This window comes from Schistocerca gregaria, chromosome X, assembly GCF_023897955.1.
Source record: "Schistocerca gregaria isolate iqSchGreg1 chromosome X, iqSchGreg1.2, whole genome shotgun sequence".
Taxonomy (NCBI): Eukaryota; Metazoa; Arthropoda; class Insecta; order Orthoptera; family Acrididae; genus Schistocerca; species Schistocerca gregaria.
In genome coordinates, this window is record NC_064931.1 from 180,638,295 (window position 1) to 180,662,643 (window position 24,349).

Genomic DNA, 24,349 nt, shown 5'->3' on the forward strand with positions numbered 1-24,349 from the left:
TATATAAAAGATCTATGTTATGCATGAAAACTTGAGGATAATATTACATAAAGAGATGTGGGTGTAGGTGAGGATGAGATGGGAGATATGATACTGCATGAAGAATTTGACAGTGCACTGAAAGACCTAAATAGGAACAAGGTCCTCTGAGCAGACAAAATTGTCTAATAATTATTAAGATCCTTGGGAGAGCAAGCCACGAAAAAATTATTCCACTTGATGTGCAGGATATACGAGACACACGGAGTGTAACAATTCCTGTTCCTGAGAAAGCAGGTGCTGACAGGTGTGAATACTATCAAACCATCAGTTTAAAGAGTCATAGCTGTAAAGGACTGACATGAATTATTTATAGAAAAATAACCTACCTCAGCTTGGATCCGGAGAAATGTATGAACATGTGAGGCAATACTGTCCCTACAGCTTATCTTAGAAGATAGACTGAAGAAGATCCACATCTACATCTATATAGCCACTCTGCAAATCACACTTACGTGCCTGGGAGAGGGTTCATCAAACCACATTCACACTAATTCTCTATTATCCCACTCTTGAACAGCATGTGGAAAGAGAACACCTACATCTTTCCATCCAAGCTCTAATTTCCCTTATTTTATTATTATGATAGTTTCTTCACATGTAGGTCACCGTCAACAATATACTTTTGCATTCGGAGGAGAAATTTGGCGATTGAAATTTTATGATAAGATCCCACCAAAATGAAAAACACCTCTGTTTTAACGATTTCCACTCCAAATCCTGTATCATGCCCCTGTTCCTGTCTCCCCTATTTTTTCATAATACAAAACATTCTGCCCTTCTTTGAACTTTCTCGCTGTACTCCATTAATCCTATCTGACAAGGATTCCACATCGCACATCAGTATTACAAAGGAGATAATGACAAGCATATTTTAGACAGTCTTTTTAGTAGATCTGTTGCATGTTCTAAGTCTCCTACCAATAAAACGCAGGCTTTGGTTGGCCTTCCCCACAACAGTTTGTGTGTGTTCTTTTCAACTGAATTTGTCTGCGATTGCAATTCCTAGGTATTTAGTTGGCCTTACAGCCTTTAGATTTGAATGGTTTATCGTGTAACTGAAGTCGAATTACTTTTACCACTCATCTGGATGGCATCACACTTTCCATTATTCACTGTCAATTGCCAATTTTTGCACCATACAGATACATTATCTAAATCATTTTGCAATTTGGTTTGACCTGATGACTTTACTACATGATAAACGAATGCATCATATGAAAAAAACCTAAGATGGCTCCTAAGATTGTCTCCTAAATTAGCCGGCCGGTGTGGCCGAGCGGTTCTAGGCGCTTCAGTCTGGAATCGCGCGACCGCTAAAGTCGCAGGTTCGAATCCTGCCTCGGGCATGGATGTGTGTGATGTCCTTAGGTTAGTAGGGTTTAAGTAGTTCTAAGTTCTAGGGGACTGATGACCTCTGATGTTAAGTCTCACAGTGCTCAGAGCCATTTGAACCATTTGTCTCCTAAATTGTTTTTATATAGATAAGAAACATTAAAGGGCCTATAGCACAACCTTGGAGAACACCAGAAATCACTTCTGTTTCAGTCGATGACTTTTGTCAATCACTACGAACAGTAACCTCTCCAACAGGAAATCACAAACCCAGTTGCATAACTGAGATGATATTCCACAAGTGTGCAGTTTGCTTATAGGCCACTTTTTAGGTACTCCATCAAAAGCGTTGTGACTCACCGATCTGTCAAAGTGCTGCCGCGCAGTTATGTGCGTCCTCTACATGCGGCGCTGTCTGCCAGCCATGCAGCAGCAGCTCCACCTAAGCGTCCAGCCAGCCAACAGCCACTAGATTCTGACTCAGTTCTGATTTTACTGTTAAAGTGTACACCCGACTTACTTTGTTTACTTGATCTGTGGCTTACATGTATTGTGTCGTCCTTGAAATATATTTGTTCAACTTGACATTATAACAAAAAGGCTTCTGGAAATCTAGAAATATGAAGTCAATTTGAAATCCTTTGACAATAGCACTCAAAACTTCATGTGAGTAAAGAGCTAGTTGTGTTACACAAGAATGATGTTTTCTAAATCCATGCTGACTGTGTGTCAATAGACCATTCTCTACAAGGTAATGCATAATTTTCGAACACACTACATATTCCAAAATCCTGCTGTATATCAGTGTTAATGATCTGGGCCTGTAATTAAGTGGGTCACTCCTATTGCCCGTCTTAAATATTGGTGTGACCAGTGCAACTTTCCAGTCTTTGGGTACAGATCTTTCATCGAAAGAGCGGTTGTGTACGATTGTTAAGTATGGAAATATTGCATCCATGTACTCTGAAAGGAACGTATATGGCATACAATCTGGACTGGAAGCCTTGCTTTTATTAAGTGATTTAAGTTGCTTTGCTACTCTGAGGATATCTACTTCTAAGTTACTCAAATGACAGCTGTTCTTGATTGAAATTCTGGAATATTTACTTTGTCTTCTTTGCTGAAGGCATTTTGGAAAGCTGTGTTTAGTAACCCACTATAGCAGCACCGTAGATAGTATTTCCATTGCTATCGGGCACAGGAGGCACTGATTGTGTCTTGCTGCTATGGTTTTGAGGCAAAGTTTCATTGTGGAAACTGTTATAAGCATCTCACATTGAATTCCACACTAAATTTCGAGCTTCTGTAAAAGGTGAGCAATCTTGGGGATTTTGAATTTGTTTATAAATATGACCATGGGGCATCAGCTCCATCATTTGTTAATTTATTTGGTATAAATCTCTCATTGCTGTCAGTATGATTTCTTTGAATTCAAGCCACATCTGGTCTATATTTACAGTGTTAATTTGTAAACAGTGGGAATTGTCTCTCAGGAAGGCATCAAACAGATTTTTATCTGCTTTTTCTTTTTAATACATACATTTTTTGTTTATTTTTGGTGGATTTGTGAGTTACAGTATTCAAACTTGCTACGACAACCCTGTGGCCACTAATCCCCGTACCCATTTTGATGCCCATTATTAGTTCAGGATAATTTGTTCTTGTGAGGATAAGTGTGTTTTCACAACCATTTACCGTTCAAGTGGGTTCATGAACTAATTGCTCGAAATAATTTTCAGAGAATGCATTTACCATGGTTTTGAATAATGTTTTATGTATACCTCTGGATTTAACCATGTATTTCCACCAACATACTAATGGTAAATTGAAGTCACCACCAACTACACTGAAAAGCCAAAGAAACTGGTACAGTCGCCTATTATCGTATAGGACCACCGCGAGCACACATACTGTCGGAACACAATGTGGTATGCACTCGACTAATGTCTGAAGTAGTGCTGGAGGGAATTGACACCATGAATCCCGCAGGGCTGTCCATAAATCCATAAGAGTTTAAGGGGGTGGAGATATCTTCTCAAGAGCATGTTGCAAGGCATCCCAGATATGCTCACTAATGTTCGTGTCTGGGGAGTCTGGTGTCCAGCGGAAGTGTTGAAACTCAGAAGAGTGTTCCTGGACCCACTCTGGAGCAATTCCAGACATGTGAGATATCACATTGTCCTGGTGGAAATGCCCAAGTCCATCGGAATGCACAATGGACATGAATGGATGCAGGTGATCACATATGATACTTACATACGTGTCTCCTGTCAAGAGTCTTATCTAGACATATCAGGGGGCACGTATCACTCCAACTGCATACACCCTACACCATTACAGAGCTTCCATCAGCTTGAACAGTCCCTTTCTGACATACAGGGTCCATGGATTCATGAAGTTTTCTCCATACCCGTACACGCCCACCTGCTCGATACAATTTTAAATGAGACTCATCCGACCAGACAATACATTTCCAGTCATCAACAGTCCAATGTCAGTATTCACGGGTCCAGGCAAGGCGTAAAGCTTTGTGTCGTGCAGTCATCAAGAGTACATGAGTGGACATTTGGCTCCAAAATGCCATATAGATGATGTTTCATTGAATGGTTCACATGGTGACACTTGTTGATGACTCAGCATTAAAATCTGCAGAAATTTGTGGAAGGGTTGCACTTCGGTCACATTGAATGATTCTATTCAGTTGTCATTGTTCCCGTTCTTGCAGGATGTTTTTCAGGCCACAGCTATATCGAAGACTTTATGTTTTACCACATTCCTGATATTCACGGTATACTCGTGAAATTGTCGTACAGGAAAATTCCCACTTCATCGCTACCTCGGTGATGATGTGTCCCATTGCTCGTGTGCCAACTATAACATCACATTCAAACTCACTTAAATCTTGATAACTTGCCACAGCAGCAGCAGTGACCAATCTAACAACTGCGCCAAACTCTTGTCTTATATAGGCATTGGCAACCGCACCGTGTTCTGCCTATTTACATATCTCTGTATTTGAATACACATGCCTATGCCAGTATCTCGAGCGCTTCAGTGTATAATTGTATGAGTCGGGTATGTGATTGGAATAAGACTCAAGGTTTCTTTGAATATTTCAGCAGTTGTTATAATCTGAGTTAGGAGTTCAGTAAAACGATCCAATAATTATTTTATTCTGGTTGCCAAGAATGACCTCAATCCATACTAACTCATACGAACTACCTACTTCAATTTCGTTACAAGATAAGCTACTTCTAAAAGCAACAGACATGCCATCATAAACTGTATTTGGTCTATACTTTCTGAACAATATTAAATCCTTTGCGAAAATTTCAGCTGAATGACTATAATGATTTGAGCATCAGTACTTTCTACTACCGCTCGGACCTCTGGTATTTTCCCAACACAGCTACGACAATTTACAACTGTTATACCAATGATTCATATATCACGTTCTTCCTGTGCTCGACCTGCAACCTTTGAGACTAAAGCACTTTTTGCATCTTCCCATGTCCCTCTACCCTCTTAAAAAAACAGTCCATGCCACACAAGACCTGCTACCCATGCAGCCATCTCCTGCACATAGTGGACTCCTGACCTATTTAACAGAACCTGAAACACCATCCCCTTATGGTGCGAGCCAAGAAATCTGCAGCCTACATGGTCACAGAACTGTCTGAGCCTCTGATTCAGACCCTCCACGCAGCTCTGTAGTCTGCGATCAGTCCTGTCAACTATGCTGCAAATTTTGAGCTCTGATTTCATCTTGCAAGCAAGACTGACAGCCTTTACCACTACACATAGCCACTCGAAATCGGACAGAATCTCTTCCAATACAAAGTGACACACATCATTGGTACCATTGATATGAGCCACCACCAGCAGTTGGCTGCACCCTGTGCTTGGCACACCATCCGGGCAGGATCTATTCCACATATGGAAGGACTCTACCTGGTGTGCACAAGGAGCGAACATTGATTTCTCTTCCTCATTGGCAGCCATGTCCCCTAAGGAGCCCCATGACACACCTAACACTGGAGCTCCAAACTACCAATAATTCCACACTCTGTGACTGCCTGTATCATGCAGGCTGAGACGTTTCCTCTGAAACAGTACAAGAGACTGTATCTGGCTGATCATTGTCAGCCACAGATAGCACCTGGAATCTGTTTGTCAGACTAATGGGGGAGGCCTTACATTTAGCTTCTGCAGCTTGCCATGTCCCGAGGTGAGCTCCCACTTGACCGTGGGTAAGGAGGCAATCTCAATGCGAGCAGTACCCAGGCTGGCTACCAGTGCAGACTGAACAGCAAATTTGTTGGTCATGCTGGGATGTCTGTTGGATCCCCATGGCTGGTCCACAACAGTGATGCCTATCCAATGCAAGCTGCGTAACCAAAGCCGACACAGCCATGAGCTGAGAGTGAAGTGTCATCAACTTTGCTCACATTCACACACAGCAATCACAGTCCCTATCCATACTAAAGATGGTGGAAAACTACACCACACAAAAGACTATTGACATGCGCTGCAGAGCTCTACTGTAGACACTGACGAGAACGCAAGAACTGTGTCTAGCAACTTAGATTAACATGCAGAGATTCAAAAGTTAAACACCCAAAGCGCACAGTAGAGACTAAATAATTCGCTCCTGATTAGGAACGTGTAAAATGTCACAAAATCAGTTACTTCCCTGTTACTGGCGTGGCACAGCTGGCACTACTTGACTAAAAGAATTGATTAGCTGATAGGACACATTTGGAATTAGGATGGGAGGAGTTGTGGAGAGATACCAAAACTCGAATACAGTAAGCATACTCAAATGGGATGCAAGTTGTGGTAGTTATACGGAGGTGAATAGGCTAGATGAAGAGCTGAATCAAATCAGTATTCAGGTAGAAGACAGCAGCAGTGGCAGCAGCAGCAGCGGCGGCGGCAATAAAAAATTGAAAGTAGACTCTCCCAAAAGACAAAATAAACATGCTCTGGGAAAGCTCACATAATTACAGCAAAGTGCAAACAAAAATGTTATTTGCATAGTGACAAGATTATACATTGTAGGCTTAGCAGGGAAAACATATTTTCTATAAAAAAAAAGCACCAATTTATTTTTTGACAATCCTTTCCATACTATTTAAGATTTTTCATTTCCGAAACACTTTCTTGTTTAGGTACCTAGCCTTTTGCAGTTTTCACATTTTTCCAAGTAGTTGGTCAAGACTTGCATAGCAATCGCTAACTGTTATTTTACTCTGTCCATGACTGTTGGCTAGCAGGTGGAGATGATGGCTACTTTGCATGCTGAACCTTTCACACAATAAATGATTCAGCACAGAAGCTAGCTGGCTGGCTTTACTCAATAAACGGCACAGCGTGTCACCCGGCTCAATGGCAATCTTTCTCAAACAATTGTAAAGAAACTATTTGTTAAAAAAAAAAAGATTCTCTCACATCTTATAGCTTCATTTGTCAGCTTCATGATAAACTGCATATCATTTTGTTAATTGTCAGATTTATTGTGATATTTTAAGCTTAATTAAACCACTGGCAGAATTTCAGGAAGCTATGCAATGAAAAATAGAGGTTGCTATGAAACTGCATTTGGTGATTGTTTGATCATATGTTGCTGCATGTGAACTGTAGCTAACACATGGAATTTTTCTTTAAACTTTGAAGGATATTGCTATCTATTACCAATCTCGAGAAAATTGGTCTTATATAAAGCGTTTCATCCCAAACTCAGGCGCCAGTGAAAAAGCCAGACTGAAATACTTACAAAATTTCTTGTATCTTGTGAATGGTTTCAGGCATTGATACAAGATTTTGGCTAACGGTAGTGAGCAAAGAGGAGAGTATTTCACCGTATGATTAATATGGGAAAGTTCCATATATACCATGGTACTCAAGCAACTTTTTTCAATGAAATAATACAATATTTAAGCACCAATAATGATGCTGACATGAAGTCCAGAATGCCTGTGTGGTTGATTTGAGTGATCGCTGTTTGTTTCCTGTCACCTGAAACCATTCAGCCTCCCACTGAAGCATATGCGTCTGTCAGAAAATGAGATGATGGCGTGCACGCGGATGGGACACTCACGGACAACACCATCCAGACATGCTTCCTTGGCTGCTTTTCAGCCATACCATTTCCCTGTATCCTGATGTAACCAAGCACCTCCTTGCCATGGTGTTGGAGCTGCTGTAAGGAATCATGGAGGAGCTCAATCAGTTGGTCTACTGGATACATTAGATGAAGTGCTTGCAGTGCACTAAGCAAGTTGGAATAGACAATAAACCTTGTATGGTGATGTCTGCGAATCCTCTCCAGTGCCATCATAATGCCATATAACTCCACATTATAATTTGTAAATTGTTTGAGGAGATGCACTTTGAAAACCTTATCAGGAAAACAGTGAAACAATTCAGGGCATTCTCTTGCTGGGATCCACCTGTATAAACAACGATTAAACTGTGATATGTACTTAAAATGGAATAAAAAGCTGTAAAAATGTAATTTGGAGCACAAGTTTTCTTGAACCGCATTACACTTAAAATCACTTTGGGCCTCTGAAGACACCAAGGTGACAACACATTCCATCCCTGGCTGTATATTTGGAGGTCTGATAGATCCAGATCCTTGACACAGTCAGTAGCACGTATCCCGAATGGCTTGGTCGCATGTGGCCGACTCCTGAACAGCCATTCAAAGTTGTGTTGGATCACAGCACTAAATGCCAATGACAGATGACACAGTTTTTCAGCGCCTGTTGAGCCCAAATGATATGTTGCCAAATCCGCAGTGGTGGTTCACCAGCCTCAGCCACAGACTGAACTGGGCTGGTCCAAAAGGCTCTAGTCAATATCCGAATGCCCTCGTGATGAGCAGCGTCTAACATCTTAAGGTAATAAATACGGACTGATCCATAGACCACGCTATCATAAAGTAAATGTGATCCAACAAATGCCCTTCTTAAGCACGGAATAACTGTTGAAATGAGAATTACTTTGGGTTTGGAACATCATATGTGAGGAAATTTCGCTTTATTTTTATACCAGACATGGGAAATTTCATAAACTATTGACCTGTCTTTCCATCAGTTGCTGTTTTTTGTTGCAATTTTTAACTGCATTAGAATGTCAGTGACATGAATAGTTACAAACTCTGCTGTTTTTGACAAAAGAAGCAGATTTGACCGTGGCAACAAGGAAACTTAATGTATTACTCAAAACGCAGCACTGATAATGTCTCTCTGAAGAAAATGAATGGGAATAGGAAGTCTGGAGAATATAAATTGATACTTTTGTTGACATTTTAATGAAATCCTATACCCCAGTATGTTTTTAATAATGAATAATGTGGACTGACACTGACCAAAGAATTTCATTTCTGTATCTCAATGATCTGAGAAATATGAAAACATTTAAATTTGCAAAATCCAGTCAACTACCTATCAATGTGTAAACAGATTACCAACATCTTTGACAAACTAAAAGATGTGTGTGGTGAAAAAGTACAATCCCTCATTTTGTATAGGAATAGGAAAGAAAAGATGGCATGCTGTGTACTGTTAACTGTTCTAATACTTCTTATATTATTGAGCCACTGAAATAAAATCTGTTGCCCAGTTTCAGTCCTTAGCATTCATTATGAAACATACACTGAGGTATAGGATTTTGCTGAAATTTCAATTGAAGTTGCGATTTATTTTCCCTTGACTTATCATCACCTTTACTTTTCTTCAGAGAGAGGTTATCAGTGATGAGTTTTGAGTAATACCTAAGACTCCTTGTTGCCACATTAATCAGTGTCTTTTTCCAAAATACAGTTGACTTTATAAATATTCACCTCACTGACATAATAATGCAGCAGACATTGTGACACAGAATGATAAAACAGCAACTGACGTAAAGTCATGACAATAGTTTATGAAAATGCCCATTCTCAATATAAAAATAAACTAATTTCTTCACATATATAGTTCCAAACCCACAGTAGTTCTCGTTTCACCAGCTATTGATGGCACTTAAATATTACATCATTTCACAGAAAAAAATCGGTAGTCACTTGAATATTGTGGTATATGGGAGTTTCACATATTAATCATATCGTGAAATACTCTCCTCTTTGCGTACTGCTTTTTCAAAATCTTGCTTAGATATCTGAAATTATTTACAAGATACCAGTATTAAAAAAAGGCTCTAAAGAAGATATGGGAAATTACCATCCAATTTCCCTTCTTCCTGCATTTCCCAAAATATTTGAAATAATCATAACAATCCGAATTCAAAATTACTGTCACAAATTTAAGAGTGTTTCAAAGAATCAATTTTGCTTCCAAAAAGGAAAAAGTACAATTTATGCAATTAATGAATTCATAAATAAAGTTAATTCCACCTTAGATAAATTACAAAACACTGCAGGAATCTTCTGTGGCTTATCCACAGTCTTCAACTGTGTGAACCACTCAATGCTATTAAATAAATTCCAAAAATACAGAATTATAGGCAGAGCCTTACAGTTGTCATATTTGACAAAGAGACACCAAAGGGTAATCATAACATCAGACAAAGGAAAATACTCCTCAAAATGGAGAACTATCTCACAGGGGGTACCACAACGATCAATTCTAGGCCCAATACTTTTTCTTTTTTTACATAAACGACTTACCCATAAATATGAAGTATAGTTCAGCTTAATTCACTGATGACACATCAATAACGATAGAAAATAAAAATGCAGAAGAAATTCCCAAAAATGTCATAAAAACTCTAAAAAATCTAGATGTGTGGTGCCATGTAAATGGCCTAAAACAAAATATTTCAAAAACACAGCTTATGCAGCTGAAGACAAAACAGTCTAAAACAAATTATATCAACATTTTGCACTGAAGTCTTTAACTAAATGAAGCAGAAAGTGTTAAATCCTTAGAAATACAGTTGGACAGAAATCTGCTTTGGTCCTCACATATAGACTATTTAAACAATAAACCAAACAGCCTGCCAATAGCTTTGTCAATCTTAGCCAGTTTCACTGCCATAGACATGAAGAAGGTAGTGAGATACAGCATTGTCTTTTGAGGAAATGCTAGCAATTTGACAAGATATTAACTTTATAAAAAGAAAGTATAAGGAACATGTGTAGTCCAAAGCCAAGAGAATCTTGTTGGCCTCTAGAGACCTAAACATATACTCACTCACTTTAATTCTAAGAAATAATTCTTTTCACAAATACTAATCCAGAATTGTATTCTCCAAATAACTTCCAGCATGGATATGAAACTAGAAACAGAGAAAGTTTCACGATTCCTAGACAAACACAGTCTTTTTACACAGACCCTACAATACATGGTGATGAAAATATACAATAAGCTAAAAAGAAAAATTTTCAAACGATTGAAAGTAATTCAGTAAAAAGAAAATTATACAGCCCTCTGGTAAAAAAAAAAAAAAAAAAAAAAAAAAAAGGGCTTTTACTCTACTAAAATTTTTAATGATGATCTGACCATCTGACCGGGTTAAAAATTAATGGTATATATATATATATAGATTTTTATAGTTCTAGTAAATGTTGTATTCCATGAGAAACCTATTATAGTTATATACTTAAAAAGTCTCCTGGACACTAATTCAATGATTTAACATGTATGAAATGAGACAATAAAATTCTGATTCTGGTACCACAGAACAGTTCACTTGCTGTGTTAGATTTTTAAATTTCCTAAGTTTCAAAAGATGGTGTACACTAGAAATCCCCAGGGGGACAGAATGTTTAAGTAATTGGATACTGTAGTACAGGAACATTCTCAATCTGTTGAGGAGTTATGGAGTGGCATTGCCTTGTATTTAGTTACTAGAATGTTCTCCTTGTGTTTTCAGAAAAATACTTGGAGAATTCCTCATTTCTGACAAAGCTATTTGTAAAACTGACACAAAATATGAGAAAACATATAAAGCTAAAGTTACATGAAGCATAGACAAGGACCAAAAACTGCTCCCCATCCACACATTTTATTGTAGCCAAATAACATTAAGCCAAAACAACTCCACTGGAACATAGTAAGCAAGTTGAAGCAGAGGATGGAATTAGCTAGAAGATAAGTGATTACTTGCATAACATGCCATGTCTAAGAAATCTCAGACCAGATCAATAAGGATACAAATACTATTAAAGATAAAGCAGTGGCTCGTTTTAAATTACATCATAACATAAGACTGAAAATGAAGGATAAAAGTAATCAGTTACATACGTAAAACCCAAAAATACCACACAGATAAAGTAGTGGGGAGGATACAAGTTTCTCACTACTACTACATGAGGAACATCTGAAAATAATTAATAGTTCTTATAAAAATATAACTTCAGAATACACAAAAATTAAACAGTAAGTTAGAAATAGCTGTGTAATCACTTTTATTTGCCTGACTACTCTGCTACTTATGTGTGTTAGATGTAATAACTACTATAGCAATTTATTACTTACTTATTAATGTGCACCACAGCCCATAGATATTTAATATTTTTACAATGTACTACAAATTTGAATTAAGCTCATAAGCCAACAGTAAATTATCAAATATTCTGCCAAGCAGAAAAAAGGGGCAAAAGACTGGAGAGAATGCTTAAACCTATTCATAAAAAAAAGAAAAAAACAGATCCATATAGTATCATAATATGATGTAATAAGCTAAAATGTTCCCTTTTACACCTGGTATGGTATATCATAATATATTCTTGAAATATGTACCAATGTGTCATTATGCAGCAATAGCATCATTTCAGTAGTAGTTCAGTTACTATATTCACATGATCTGACAGTGCCTATTTTTTCATGCAGTATCTGAAAGAAAGGGTTTATCCAAACCCACAATGGCCACTAATGCCCAGGAAGAAAAGAAAATGAATTATTTCATCCAGTAACAGTGTGAATACTACGAGGGCTGGAACTTTAATAGTGGCAACTATTTATTTGCAGCTCATACAAAATAGATACCTGTTTCAAAATTTTACTGACCTTCAAAGTAGTCACCAGCATTGTGTATAGCCCATTGCCAGCAATGTGGAAGTCGTAGGATACTCTTAGCAGTGCCAGTTGTGTTGACAGTCCGAGCGGCACAGTCTATTGCCTGACGAATTTATAGCAGTTCTGAAGCGAATGCCGTGAAGTCTTTATGTCAGTTTAGAAATCTAGTTGAACTCACGAGGGCTTAAGTCAGGGGACTGCAGTAGGTGGTATAGCACTTAGCAGCCCCATCAGTCAAACAAATCAGTAACAGCTTGCACTGTATGTGCTTGAGCATTGTCCTCCAAAATGATGGTCAGGTCCTGCAGAAAGTGTCATCACTTCTGTCTCTATGCTGGTCGTAGGTTGTGTTCCAAAACTGAACTGTTACAAATTCATCGGGCAATAGACAGTGACGCTCGAACTGTCAACACAACTGGCACTGCTAAGAGTATCCAAGACTTTCACATCGCTGGCACCAAGTTATACACAGTGCTGGTGACTACTTTAAAGGTCAGTAAAACTTCAAAACATGTATCTATTTTGTACGAGCTGCAGATAAATAGTTGCCACTACTAAATTTCCAAACATCGTATAAAGAATTTTCCAAAATAACTTTGCACCAGGTCCATTGTTGATGGGATGTAAACATGTGACCACTTCAACCACGCATCGTGATATGATCATATTTATCACAAAGTGACATATGACACTCTAAAATTATGTTCTTTAAAGGGCTAACCTTTCCTATGAAATGATGGGTATGCTAACAGCTAGGGCATGTTTCACAAGTGAAATACAGGCTGAAGCACAAAAGGCCTCCATATCTTGAAAGGCAATAGAAACTCAACAAACCAAGGAAACCAAAACACACTATTTCATGTAAGGTGGTCATATGTTGTAATTCCTCCAAACAAATTCAAAAGGCATCACCATTCACCGATCAACTATCACTGATATTGTACTGTGACCTTCACTTGGGAGTTGCCCATGGCTCTGAGAATTATTGTTGGCCAAATGGCAGCTATTTCTCATCAAACTACTCTCTTCAGTTCTGCAGTAGTCGCCCAGTGACATGCATAGCCACAGAGGTCCCACCTTGTGAGCAGTAGCACCAACACATACCACCATCTATTCATATCAGACACCCAGACATCATTGCTACTACATGCTACATAGGTGGTGTTATCTTTAACTCTGGCCAAAACAATAGTATCATACATGCCTATAGAAAAAAAGTTAATATGAGACTTACTCCCTCACCTTCCATTGAAGGCACTGTGTAGTACATAAGCCCAGAAAATATATCTGAACCTTGGTACTTCAGTTTGTGAACTTTTGTTATTCTTCACAGCACATCAATACACATACGTCTATATCTATGAGCTGTGGTACACCCCCCCCCCCCCCCACTTGTTCTCTCTCTCTCTCTCTCTCTCTCTCTCTCTCTCTCTCTCTCTTGCCCCCCCCTTCCCTCCCTGTGTGTGTGTGTGTGTGTGTGTGTGTGTGTGTGTGTGTGACCACATAAGGAAGTTATGTGTCTTATTTGTCCAGTTATGGGTACTTGTTATTTCCACGAATTATTACAATTTTTACTACAAGGAAACCTCCATTTTATTCTGCTATTAAGCACACAGCATTTAAGAACATGTAAAGGACAGAATTCTTTCATGCTATTTCTCAATGGCACCCTTACATCTGGAGACATTAAAAGTACTCACTGTTATTACTGCCATCATCAGCAAAGTTGTCACAGCCACCAAAGTCCCTCAGTTCCAAAATTGAATTTGCTAGTAGAAAATAACCAATGCCACCACCAAGTACAACTGATGCAGTGAAGTAAGTATTGTATGTCATTACAGATAGCATTAGTACGTAGGAAAGAAGAACTTGAGCAGTGTACAGCAATGTTTGGAAAAGTCTAGAGTACAACCTGTAACAATCACAAATTATGTCATCCAGAAATTTATGCATCAATAACTTACTACTCATATTAAGAAAGTAATTCATTTCTAATGTTGTACCAAAATCTGATACCTTCATTTTCAAAATGATTTCCCTCTTTCTTTAAATATAAATTATTGTCATTATATTTTGTGTGCATTCTGTTTTCCCAATGGCAGCTGATGCACATACATTATTTGTAAATTTAACTTTTTTATTTCTATACATTAACAACCTCAAACTTCTCAATAAATTTCGATTTTGGTAAATTTTACAGTTTCTTATGAAGAACTGGCCAGATAGGTAACGTACAATACATTTATTTTATCCTATCTCAGTAGTAGTGTCTATATCACACAAGGTGTATCTGAAAGTTCCTTGAATCGTGTCGTAAGACAAGAACAAAGTTTAAACAAAATACCTTTATTCATCTCCAATTTAATTTCCAATGGCAAGAATGCTTTTTTTGTCAGTGTAAATAAAACTGCCACTAGAAACCACCAGTGAATGCTTCTTTTGAAATTGGCCAAAGCATTGATATCACTCAGCTGTTATGCCCCAGATTAGTAGCCCTGGCTCCCAGAAGCCGAACCACCTGTGTCAACGATCAGCAGACTGCCAGCTAGGGAGAAATACTGAGAGAGTTGCGGCAAACACAAAAGCTATCACAACAAGAGGGAGCAACCAAGTTTCTAAGTCTGCAAGCAAAGCATAATGACATCATGGGAGCTGAGAGGTACCATCATAGTAGTGACAATGCAGAGTTTCATAAAGAAGGCTAGGAATAACACAACAATAAATATTCAGGTACAAAGACAGCAGAGCAAAGAGCCTCTGAAAGATGAAGTTGACAAAGTCTGAGGTCACAAGGAGAGATGACAGCAAGGAAAAGCCAGGACACACGATATCATAGCAATCTTTGCTGCCGCAAAGCACATGGGAAGTGCCAACATAAATATCCCACCCTTCTTAACTCATGGCTGGCTGATGAGCACTGACTGCTGGCTGCCCATTGCATGGTTTCAGCCCTTGTGTCAGCTGCAGCTACCCAGTGAGAGGGGAAGCTGGGGAAATTAACCCTCGGCACACTGTATCCAACTATCTATGGAACCACGAGTCCAGCCAGGTGGACGTGGCTGCTGCCACCTGCACTGCCAACTTCCAAGACAATTCTATGGGATGCAGAGGCCGCCATTACCCTGCTGAAGGCTTCATCTGCATGACCTGGACATTGTCTGTCATCCGCCTTCGAGTAGATGGGTACCGCTGCTGCTCATCCCATTCCTGTGGCAGACACTGAGGCTGCTGGCTCATCTTCCCTACACAGGCGCTGAGAGCCGACCCCTATGAGCCATTGAGTACTTCATAAGGACTTGGGGCTCAACTCCACAAGAGCACCATGGAGATCGATACGCAGAGTTGGAGGCCACCAGATTCCATGGTCGATGGCCACCCATGACGTAGCAGATGTCGCCCAATGCTTTGCTGTGCTGGTGATACTGCAAGACGAACGCATGAATGCCAGCCTTCCACCGCTGATGAGATGCTACTCTGCTGGCCCAGCTGTGGTGCAGTGCTTTGGAAAACAATCCTGTATTACTGCCGAATAAATGTGTTATTGTCAATGATGTTTTCTTGGCACTCTCAAGTGTAACTAGACTCTCACCATCACATCCCACCTGGCTCATTCCTGGCGACTGTAGGAGTCTGGAGACAGACCACTATACAGTTTAGAATATCTATTGAAAGGTTGTGTAGGGGGCTGCACATTACAACTATACAACAAATCGTATGTCACAAATCAGAAACAAGTTTGCCACTTATGGTGTTAACACAGTCTTTGTTTATTTCAAATTTTTCCAATATTAAGCTATAAACAGTCACATATTTTGCACAACAATAGGTCACAGTTGTTCAATATTCTCTGTTGTCACATGTAAACACATTTTCTTTTTCACAACTTGTATTCTTTACATTTTCACTAAAATTCTGGCATCTCTTTCCCAGTTTTTCATAGCTTGTTACAAAGTTTTATGTTTATGCATTGATTCACTATATTATAAAACTTGCCTCACTACATTTGACTCCCTACAGCCCATAAATTTTCATCAACTAAGTGTGCTCAGTGTTATTTGGCACTCCTTGGCCCCTCTCTCCATTTTCATGCACATGTGTGCATTTTTCAATTAGTTATCATTGACGTATCAGTCTGTTCACTAGACCTTTTTATATGAACGTTTTACTTTCCAAATCACCACAGGGACTGATGACCCTGCAGTTTAGTCCCTTTACTCTCCAAAACAACCAACCAAACCAATTATATTCTATAAAAGAAGGCACTAAAAGATGATATACATTACTTCTTTGAGGGAAACACACACTTCAACCAATTACTGCTCCATATACTGGTTCCCTGTGTAGTTTACTGATAAATAAACACTTGATAAATTGCAGAAACATTTGTTCAGAACAAAATTTTGACACTTCAGTCAATCTGAACAGAATGTTATCTTTGGCACAGATGGCAGCTACTATAGCCCATAAAGAATACTTGAAGAAATGGGTCACCACTATATATCACAGTCAAGATTTATTTCTGCAGCACTGACTGGCTCTCCCTAAAATTTTGATGAAATATCAGTAGTGCCCAATAGTCTGTTTCTTTTGTAACCATCAGATTACCTTATATAATTACCAAGACCACACACAAGTAGGGATTCCTGTTAGTCAAATTCACACTAAAAAGATCTACCAGTCTTCCCCATTACAACAGGAACTGGGCCATGCAAATCTGATTTCACCCACTACATTCTCTGCCACTAAACTCAATAACCTGTTTCAGATGTAGCCCTTGCTTTTAAAAACCCCATACTGTCTACTGATAGCCATGACCAGTATCATATCAATTTGGGATATGCCAGCTTCCATCACAGCTATTCCTAAGTTTACAGTAACTAGCTTTACAGCACTGCTGATCATGACATGCAAACAATTAAACAAAGTGCACAACAGTGATAGGTCCAGAAGCCGCCTTTGCAAGGTGTCACACACACACACACACACACACACACACACACACACACACACACACACACACACCTCTCTAATATGTCTTTGCACAGTTGCTCTGTATCCTGTATAATGCGACTGAGCTCTGGAATAGGTACAGATATACTAGTGTTCTAGTTCTCATGTCCTACCTGACAATCTTCACTGTCTACTACCGAGCAGCAGAAGTTTCTTCTTCCCATCCCTCCTCTCAACCTTATGTTTTTCTCACTATATTCAAAATTTGCTACAGTCTCCTTACCCTTACAGATAGTTGAGACTCCTCTCCACTTCAGAAGTTATGAAACCCGTTTCTGTCTCTAACATGAAGCTATCTCTGTGCTTTTTAATTCTACCTACTTTCGTACAATCTGCCAGTTGTCAGGCCCTTCTCACCACCCCCTTCTTTGAATGCCTTACTACACATTCTACTCTGTCATGGTGCCTGTTCCTCCTGAAAACTCTATAAATCCTGGAGAGAGTTACAGTAACATCTCCAGTCAGCACCTTCACTATTTGCCAGAATTAACTAAAATAACATTAAGTGGTGACTGATGACCTAACTTAACTGAAACATGATTTTATGCATATTGTACAAAGCAAATTACAAAAAATAAAATAATACACACTAACAGGCAGAGCGGACAATGCAATCTGTAATTAAAGCAATGACAATTGGCAGAAAAACAGGTAATAACACTTTAAAAAGTACTATTTACAAATTCCCTTGTTGTATGTATAACATTAAATCTGCAATAAGAGTACGTCCACTTCTTTCATACTCAATGTATAGTCAATTATATATAGGAGTAAAAAAAGAGGATTTAAGTTTGCACCCTGTGGAACTCCATTAATTAATCCCCAGTATATAAGAAAAATCTTCCCTGTCTGTAGTCACTGAACCACACACCATAATCTTCTGCATTATTTTAATTAGAAATGGTGTGTACCATTTGTCAGTTACATAATTAATTCCAGTAAACTTTTATTTTAAACAAAGTGCTGTGATTTACATATTGAAATTCCTTCAAGAGGACACAAAAATTAAATGTCAATGTTTTTGTTATTTAATTTTTGGCTGAAAGAATGTGTAAATTGTATTCTCAGTTAAGAAATCCTTGTGAAATCAAAATTATGGATCACTAAGCATATCATTACAAGCAAATCAGGATGCTGTCCTAGTGTATATTACTTTCTTTACACATTTGGATTTGGATTTCAGCAATTAAATAGATCAGTAATTACTGACATCTCTTCTGTCTACTTTTTATTTTGGCAAGGATTAACAAATTCTTAATTTCAAAAGAGAAAGTGGGTGAGAGTTTTTCACAAATACATGTTATGTCCTTGGAAAGTCCTTGGTGCAATATAAATAATGGAAGGATTCAAGATAAGAACACTCTATACAGATCAGGCATTTATTCGTCAATAGGCACATGTTTCTAGGCCAGTGCCCATACAAACAAGTTGGCCAGGACAATGTAGTCATGCAGATCTATGCAGATATATGTACGTGTATGTGCAATACAGTTAGGTCTGAAGTAGGACATTGCTAGGGAGATGCATTTTTCAAAGGACTGCCTTGATTTTTCTGTTTTTCCTGCTAATTCAATTGTATCTACTACATTTATATTACGGTTCTTAAAATCATCTGCATCAGTCAACTAGCATAAATTGCAATGATTTATTTTCCTTTGGCTGTCTGTGGTTTAGGTAAGTCTCATATAGCTTTAGCTCTTCTGCCTGCGTTATTAACCCTCGAGTGGCCCTACCAATTTTCGTAACACAAAGTGGGGCGTGGTGAACTTTGTAAACATGTAGACAACAGCTGTCTTTATATTTAAAAGGTAAAATAGTATGAGCAAAATCACAGTTTAATCTTAGTTTAATTAAACAACAATAAAATAAACTTACATTATGTGAGTTAAATCACTGCTTAATTTTTTTGTGACCCACTCAGAGCATTAAACAGCGCAGTTGCATCAAATCCCAGCCAACAAACACTTATTCAATTACTTATTATCTTGTAGACAACTGCCTCATTGTGGGATGTGCTGCCAGCTCAGAATCTGGGGCATTTTTGAGCACAGATCGTAAATTTTTTCTGACCTACCTAACTGTTTATTTTGCATTTCTGCTTTTTACTTGGACATATGACAACACAACTTACCAGTGTGTCAGCTAAATCAGTAATGACCAAATGGGTATGGGCTTGCAACTGTAAAACAACAATGGAACAGTGCAAAACAATGTTACTAGTGGTAGGCACACTTTATACATAGTTGCCCCTGCTCAAGGGATAACTTCTTTCACAATGTGCACTTTTTAAATTATTGTTATTAATAAATACAAGTAAATTTTTTACTATGTGGTACATTGCAACATTTCTGGCTCTGGGAGCCATAATATTCCCTCCCAAGCCTCACTTAATAATTGAGTTGAGAAAATGTTAGCTGATGTACGGAATAATAGGTGGAGTGAAGTGAAGGCATATTTTCATTTATTTATTTTTCTTTAATAAATTAATTCTGATTTTATTGACAACCATAGTAGCAATCTTCTTGATAGTAAGCTTTTTTACCCCCTACTCAGATTCATTTCTTCACCAATATTCTACAACTACTTTATTATTAAGTAATGTAGAGGTAGCATTTTGTGTGCCTTTGGCTCATACCAATAATGCCCAACAAGCTAACAGTTTCAAGCTGATCAGTTGAGTTTGGGAGCTGATTGTGAACATTTGAGGAGAGTGGCTGGATGGTATGGTTGCAGATAGTATGCCATATGTTTAACATCTTACACTTTCTACACAATTATTTCACTAAATAGCATCTCAGTGTGCATTGCAGAGAAGTGGTGTATACAGGAAGTTTATTCTGATGTTATCATGATTTATATAAAATATTTTACATACAAGGTTTAACATTGTTACATACTGGAACTGTGTTACACTTGACATTGTAGTTTGTTGTCACTTAAGAATGCGAAACAACTGAGGTCATAGGTCAATTAATGACTGAATTTGAAGTCAATAACACTCAGATCATAACTGAATGGAGTAGAGGGATAGCTAAAAACCATCACTTCCCCTTTGATGAGGTTGCTCAAATGGTTGAAAATTAAATTTTCTTCACCATATTACTGCAACAAATGAAAAATAAAATTAATTTAAAGCTCATATTATATATGGTAAAATATCTGCCAACTGAGATGGCAAACATTCATTAAAAGATAAACGGTTATAAAATAGCCACTGGGGCAGAAAATGGCATACTGTCAGTGATTGGTTGCAGTAAACACAGAGTGGCACAGCGTCTCCCCTTAACAAATGACAGTGACTGAAACGACAGTTCGCAATATGCAACCTAGCTAAAAGTGTCTCCTCACGATGAGAGGGGTGAGAGGAAGTCGTCCAAGCCCTTGGGATGCATTTTATTTCCCAGAGTTTGTTTCCATATAGAGAATACCAGTGTTCCTTTCAGAGTGACACAATGTTCCTACATTTGGCAACACAGAGATCATCTGAAGGGACAGAATAGCTAAAAGGCCTACTTAGTTGGACTGCAGCATTGGCAGCTTCATACCCCAACTCTCCGACATGATCATGGACCCACTTTAACATCACGTTGGCTCCATCATCAGCAAGTGAGTGGAGGTATTCTTTGATTCATTATACTAAGGAGTAGTATGTGTATGGCACGCAGAGGTTCTGGAGGGTACAAATCGAATATGAAGATAATACACAGTTGAGAAGCCTGTGACATCTGATGTACCAGGTGGACTGATAGAGGGCAGAAAGCTCTGCAGTAAAAATCAAGTGCTGTTCTAGAAGCTGATACCTAAAACATTTGTTGGCAATGACAATGCCATGGTCAGTCTTGCAGCATCACTGTACACGAAGGTGCTGTCTCCAAGTTGTGTGCAAAGTTTGAAAACCTTCCAGCAGTAGGTCGAATCTAGAGTAGTGGCCTTGGCAAGCAAAATAAGTCCACGATGAAAAGCGAAGACAGTGAAGGGTTCTCACCCATCAGTAAAATGGCAGTTAATGTAACCTTAAGCTTCCAAATCAGTATACAAAAGCTAACTGCTGCAGGCAACAAAGAAGTTGTGCTTACCCTTTATTGGGCTCAAGTGATTCATCAAAAAAGGACATGTAGGATGGATGGTTGGGCAGAAAGGACAGATGGAACACACATCTACTGAGGAGAACATCATACCGGTACGACAGTAGTAGTTCCGCAGCATCAGCACAGAGATTCATAACTAGAGTAGTGTAAAAAGCTCCAGTGAGCAAACATGTGCCTTGATGGTGGATTGTGTTGAGACAGCATAAAATAAATGGTCACACAGATGAGTAAATGAGACACCCATAGACCATTTTTGATCAGATAAAGGATTAATATAAGAGGAGGATTTTCCAATCCACCCCCCCATAAAGTACCATTTAAAAAACATATGATATTTAGAGATCAGGTACAGTGTGCAGCGATATAAGATATATGGGATGAAAAGAAGAGTTTCCTATTGAGTGTGAGCCTCGAGAATTTCATAGTTTTGACAAACAAAAGAGCAACAGGACTGAAATGTAAGGACAGCAGAAAAAACTCCTCATTCCTCTACAAATTCAGTGTAAAAATTGAAGCCATTGTGAAGCTCCTTGAGTAAAGACGGTCAACACATCACTGATATTGTTGCTCAAGTAAACTGGTCCATTGAGAGCTGCAGTAGATTGCAAAGTCATCAACGAAAAGAGAGCCTGAGATGCCTGGCAGGAGACAGTCCATGATAGGGTTAATTGCTATGGTAAATAGGCCTATGCTCTGCACAGACCACTGAGGCACCCCATTCTCCTGAAAAAAGGTGTTCAATGAAGCCAAAACCCACATGTAGCTCAAAAACCCTGTCTCTTTAAAACCTCAAATAAAATTGGGCAGGCTGTATGGAGATGCCCATCCTCAAGCAGGTATTTTAATTGTTCTCCAAATCAAACACAGCTACAGTCTGGAATATCCACAGAAAATTGTTCATAATATGGGCTGACAGGGTGACGAGATGATCAACTGTAGAGTGGTGCTTATGAAACACACATTGTGTATTTGTTAATAAATTCCAAGAATCAAGCCACCACACCAGCTGACCATCGAAAATTTGTTACATTGCTGGCGAGGGAAATTGTGTGGTAGCTGGATGGAAGACGTAAGTCCTTACCATGCTTTAGAATGGGGATTACAGCAGCTTCACGCCAACGTCTGGAAAATGTGCCATCTGTCCAGATGTAAGTATATGTATGACGGCGAAAGTGCTTGCCACCAAGAGACAGATGCTGCAATATCTAAATATGATTATCATCCGATACTAGAGAAGGGGATCGTGACAAGGTGAGAACAGATTCAAGCTCCCTCATAGTAAAAACAGTATCGTAGCACTCATGATTCTGAGAGGGGAAAGGCATCTCCTGAGCGCCCAACCCCCCTCCCTCGCAATTCGTTTCCGAAGTAGGAAGACAGGATGGTAATGGGCAGAGCTCAAGATCTCTGCAAAGTATCAACCCAAGTGTTGGAAATATCGACAGGGTCCACAATGACATTGTTCACTACAGTCAGGCCAGAAATCATGAGATGTACCTTGTTTCCAGGAATCTGACATAGATTACCCCAAAACAATAGGAGAGGGAGTCAAATGGTTAAAAGTAGCAGTAAAAGAGATCCAAATAGGTTTTCCGCTATTTCTGATAATGTGACTACACTTTACGTGAAACTGTTTATAATAAATACAGTTCTCCTTTGTGGGATGGTATTCAAAGATACAGAGAGCACATCCCCGCACACAAACCACATCACAACATTCCTCCGTCCACCAGGGGACTGGACATGTCACGGTAGGGAAGAGATTCTGGGGATGGAACATTCTGCAGTGGTAAGGATAACATTCGTAAGGCACTCCACGTAATTGTCACTGCTGTGGAAATGTTTGTTGACAATTGCCAGTGAAGAGTAGAGCCTCCAGTCAGCTTTAGAAAGCTGCCAGTTGGTCTTGTACACTCATGGGACATGAGTTAACAGACGAAACACGTGTGGGAAATGGTTGCTCAAGTACACGTCGGAGAGGACTGACCACTCTAGATGGTAGGCAAGCTGTGCATTACAGAACGAGGGATCCAGGTGCAAGAAAGCATGTATGGAATCTGAAAGAAATGTGGATTCACCAGTTTGAGAAAAATGAGTAAGCTAGTTGATAGTATCTGCCAGGAAACAGCCTCTCAGACAGGTGCTCAGGAAGCCCAAGTGGGATGGTGGGGGTTGAAGTAGCTGAGTACCAAAACAGGATGAGGGAGCTGACTGGTAAGCTGCAGTACATCTGCCCTGGTGAGATCAGATAAAGAAGGTATGTAGATATTACAAAGAGAAAAGGTATAACTGGGGACCGAAAAATGGACAGCAACAACTTGTAGCTGGGTTTTCAGTGAAATGGCTTGGCTAGAGGTGATGTCCAGAATGAGCATCATGACTCTGCTGTGAGCTGGAGTTCCTTCCTCAGACGGAAGGTCGAAACGTATTGAAGTGAAGTGTACGAAGAAGTCAAAGCTGCCTTGAGGGAGTAATTTCATTTCTTGGAGGCATAAAACAACTAGGCTTCGCAATTGCAATAACAGCTGCAAATATGCCCTGTGTGATCTCATGATATGATGTTCGAATGGAGAACAGCCATATTAGACAATAGGAGATATTTATCTTATAGGGGGAAATTACTTCAGTGGATGCCAAACACCGTGTTTCAGCTGCAAACTACTACAGGGTTTTGAGGCTAGAGGATTCTTTTCCATTATTTCTGCAGAGGCACCAGTAACCTCCCTGGGTCGATCAGCTGACTACACGGTGGAGAATCAGTTGGTGATTCACACCAAAGGTCAACCAGACAGAGGTGCGACACAGTGTCACTGCTGTAGAGGATCTCCGAGTTGGAGAAGGGGAAGAACATTA

At 39.1% G+C, this 24,349-nt stretch overlaps 1 protein-coding gene across 3 annotated transcripts in view; it reads right to left on the reverse strand.

The window, feature by feature from the left end:
* LOC126297456 (probable low affinity copper uptake protein 2) overlaps positions 1–24,349 on the reverse strand; it is a 66,000-nt gene that overhangs the window by 16,844 nt on the left and 24,807 nt on the right. For all 3 annotated transcript variants that reach the window (XM_049988316.1, XM_049988317.1, XM_049988318.1), the window contains exon 4: positions 14,099–14,310. In XM_049988316.1, the coding sequence (XP_049844273.1) occupies positions 14,099–14,310 (212 nt within the window). The remainder of the gene's footprint in view (positions 1–14,098; positions 14,311–24,349) is intronic.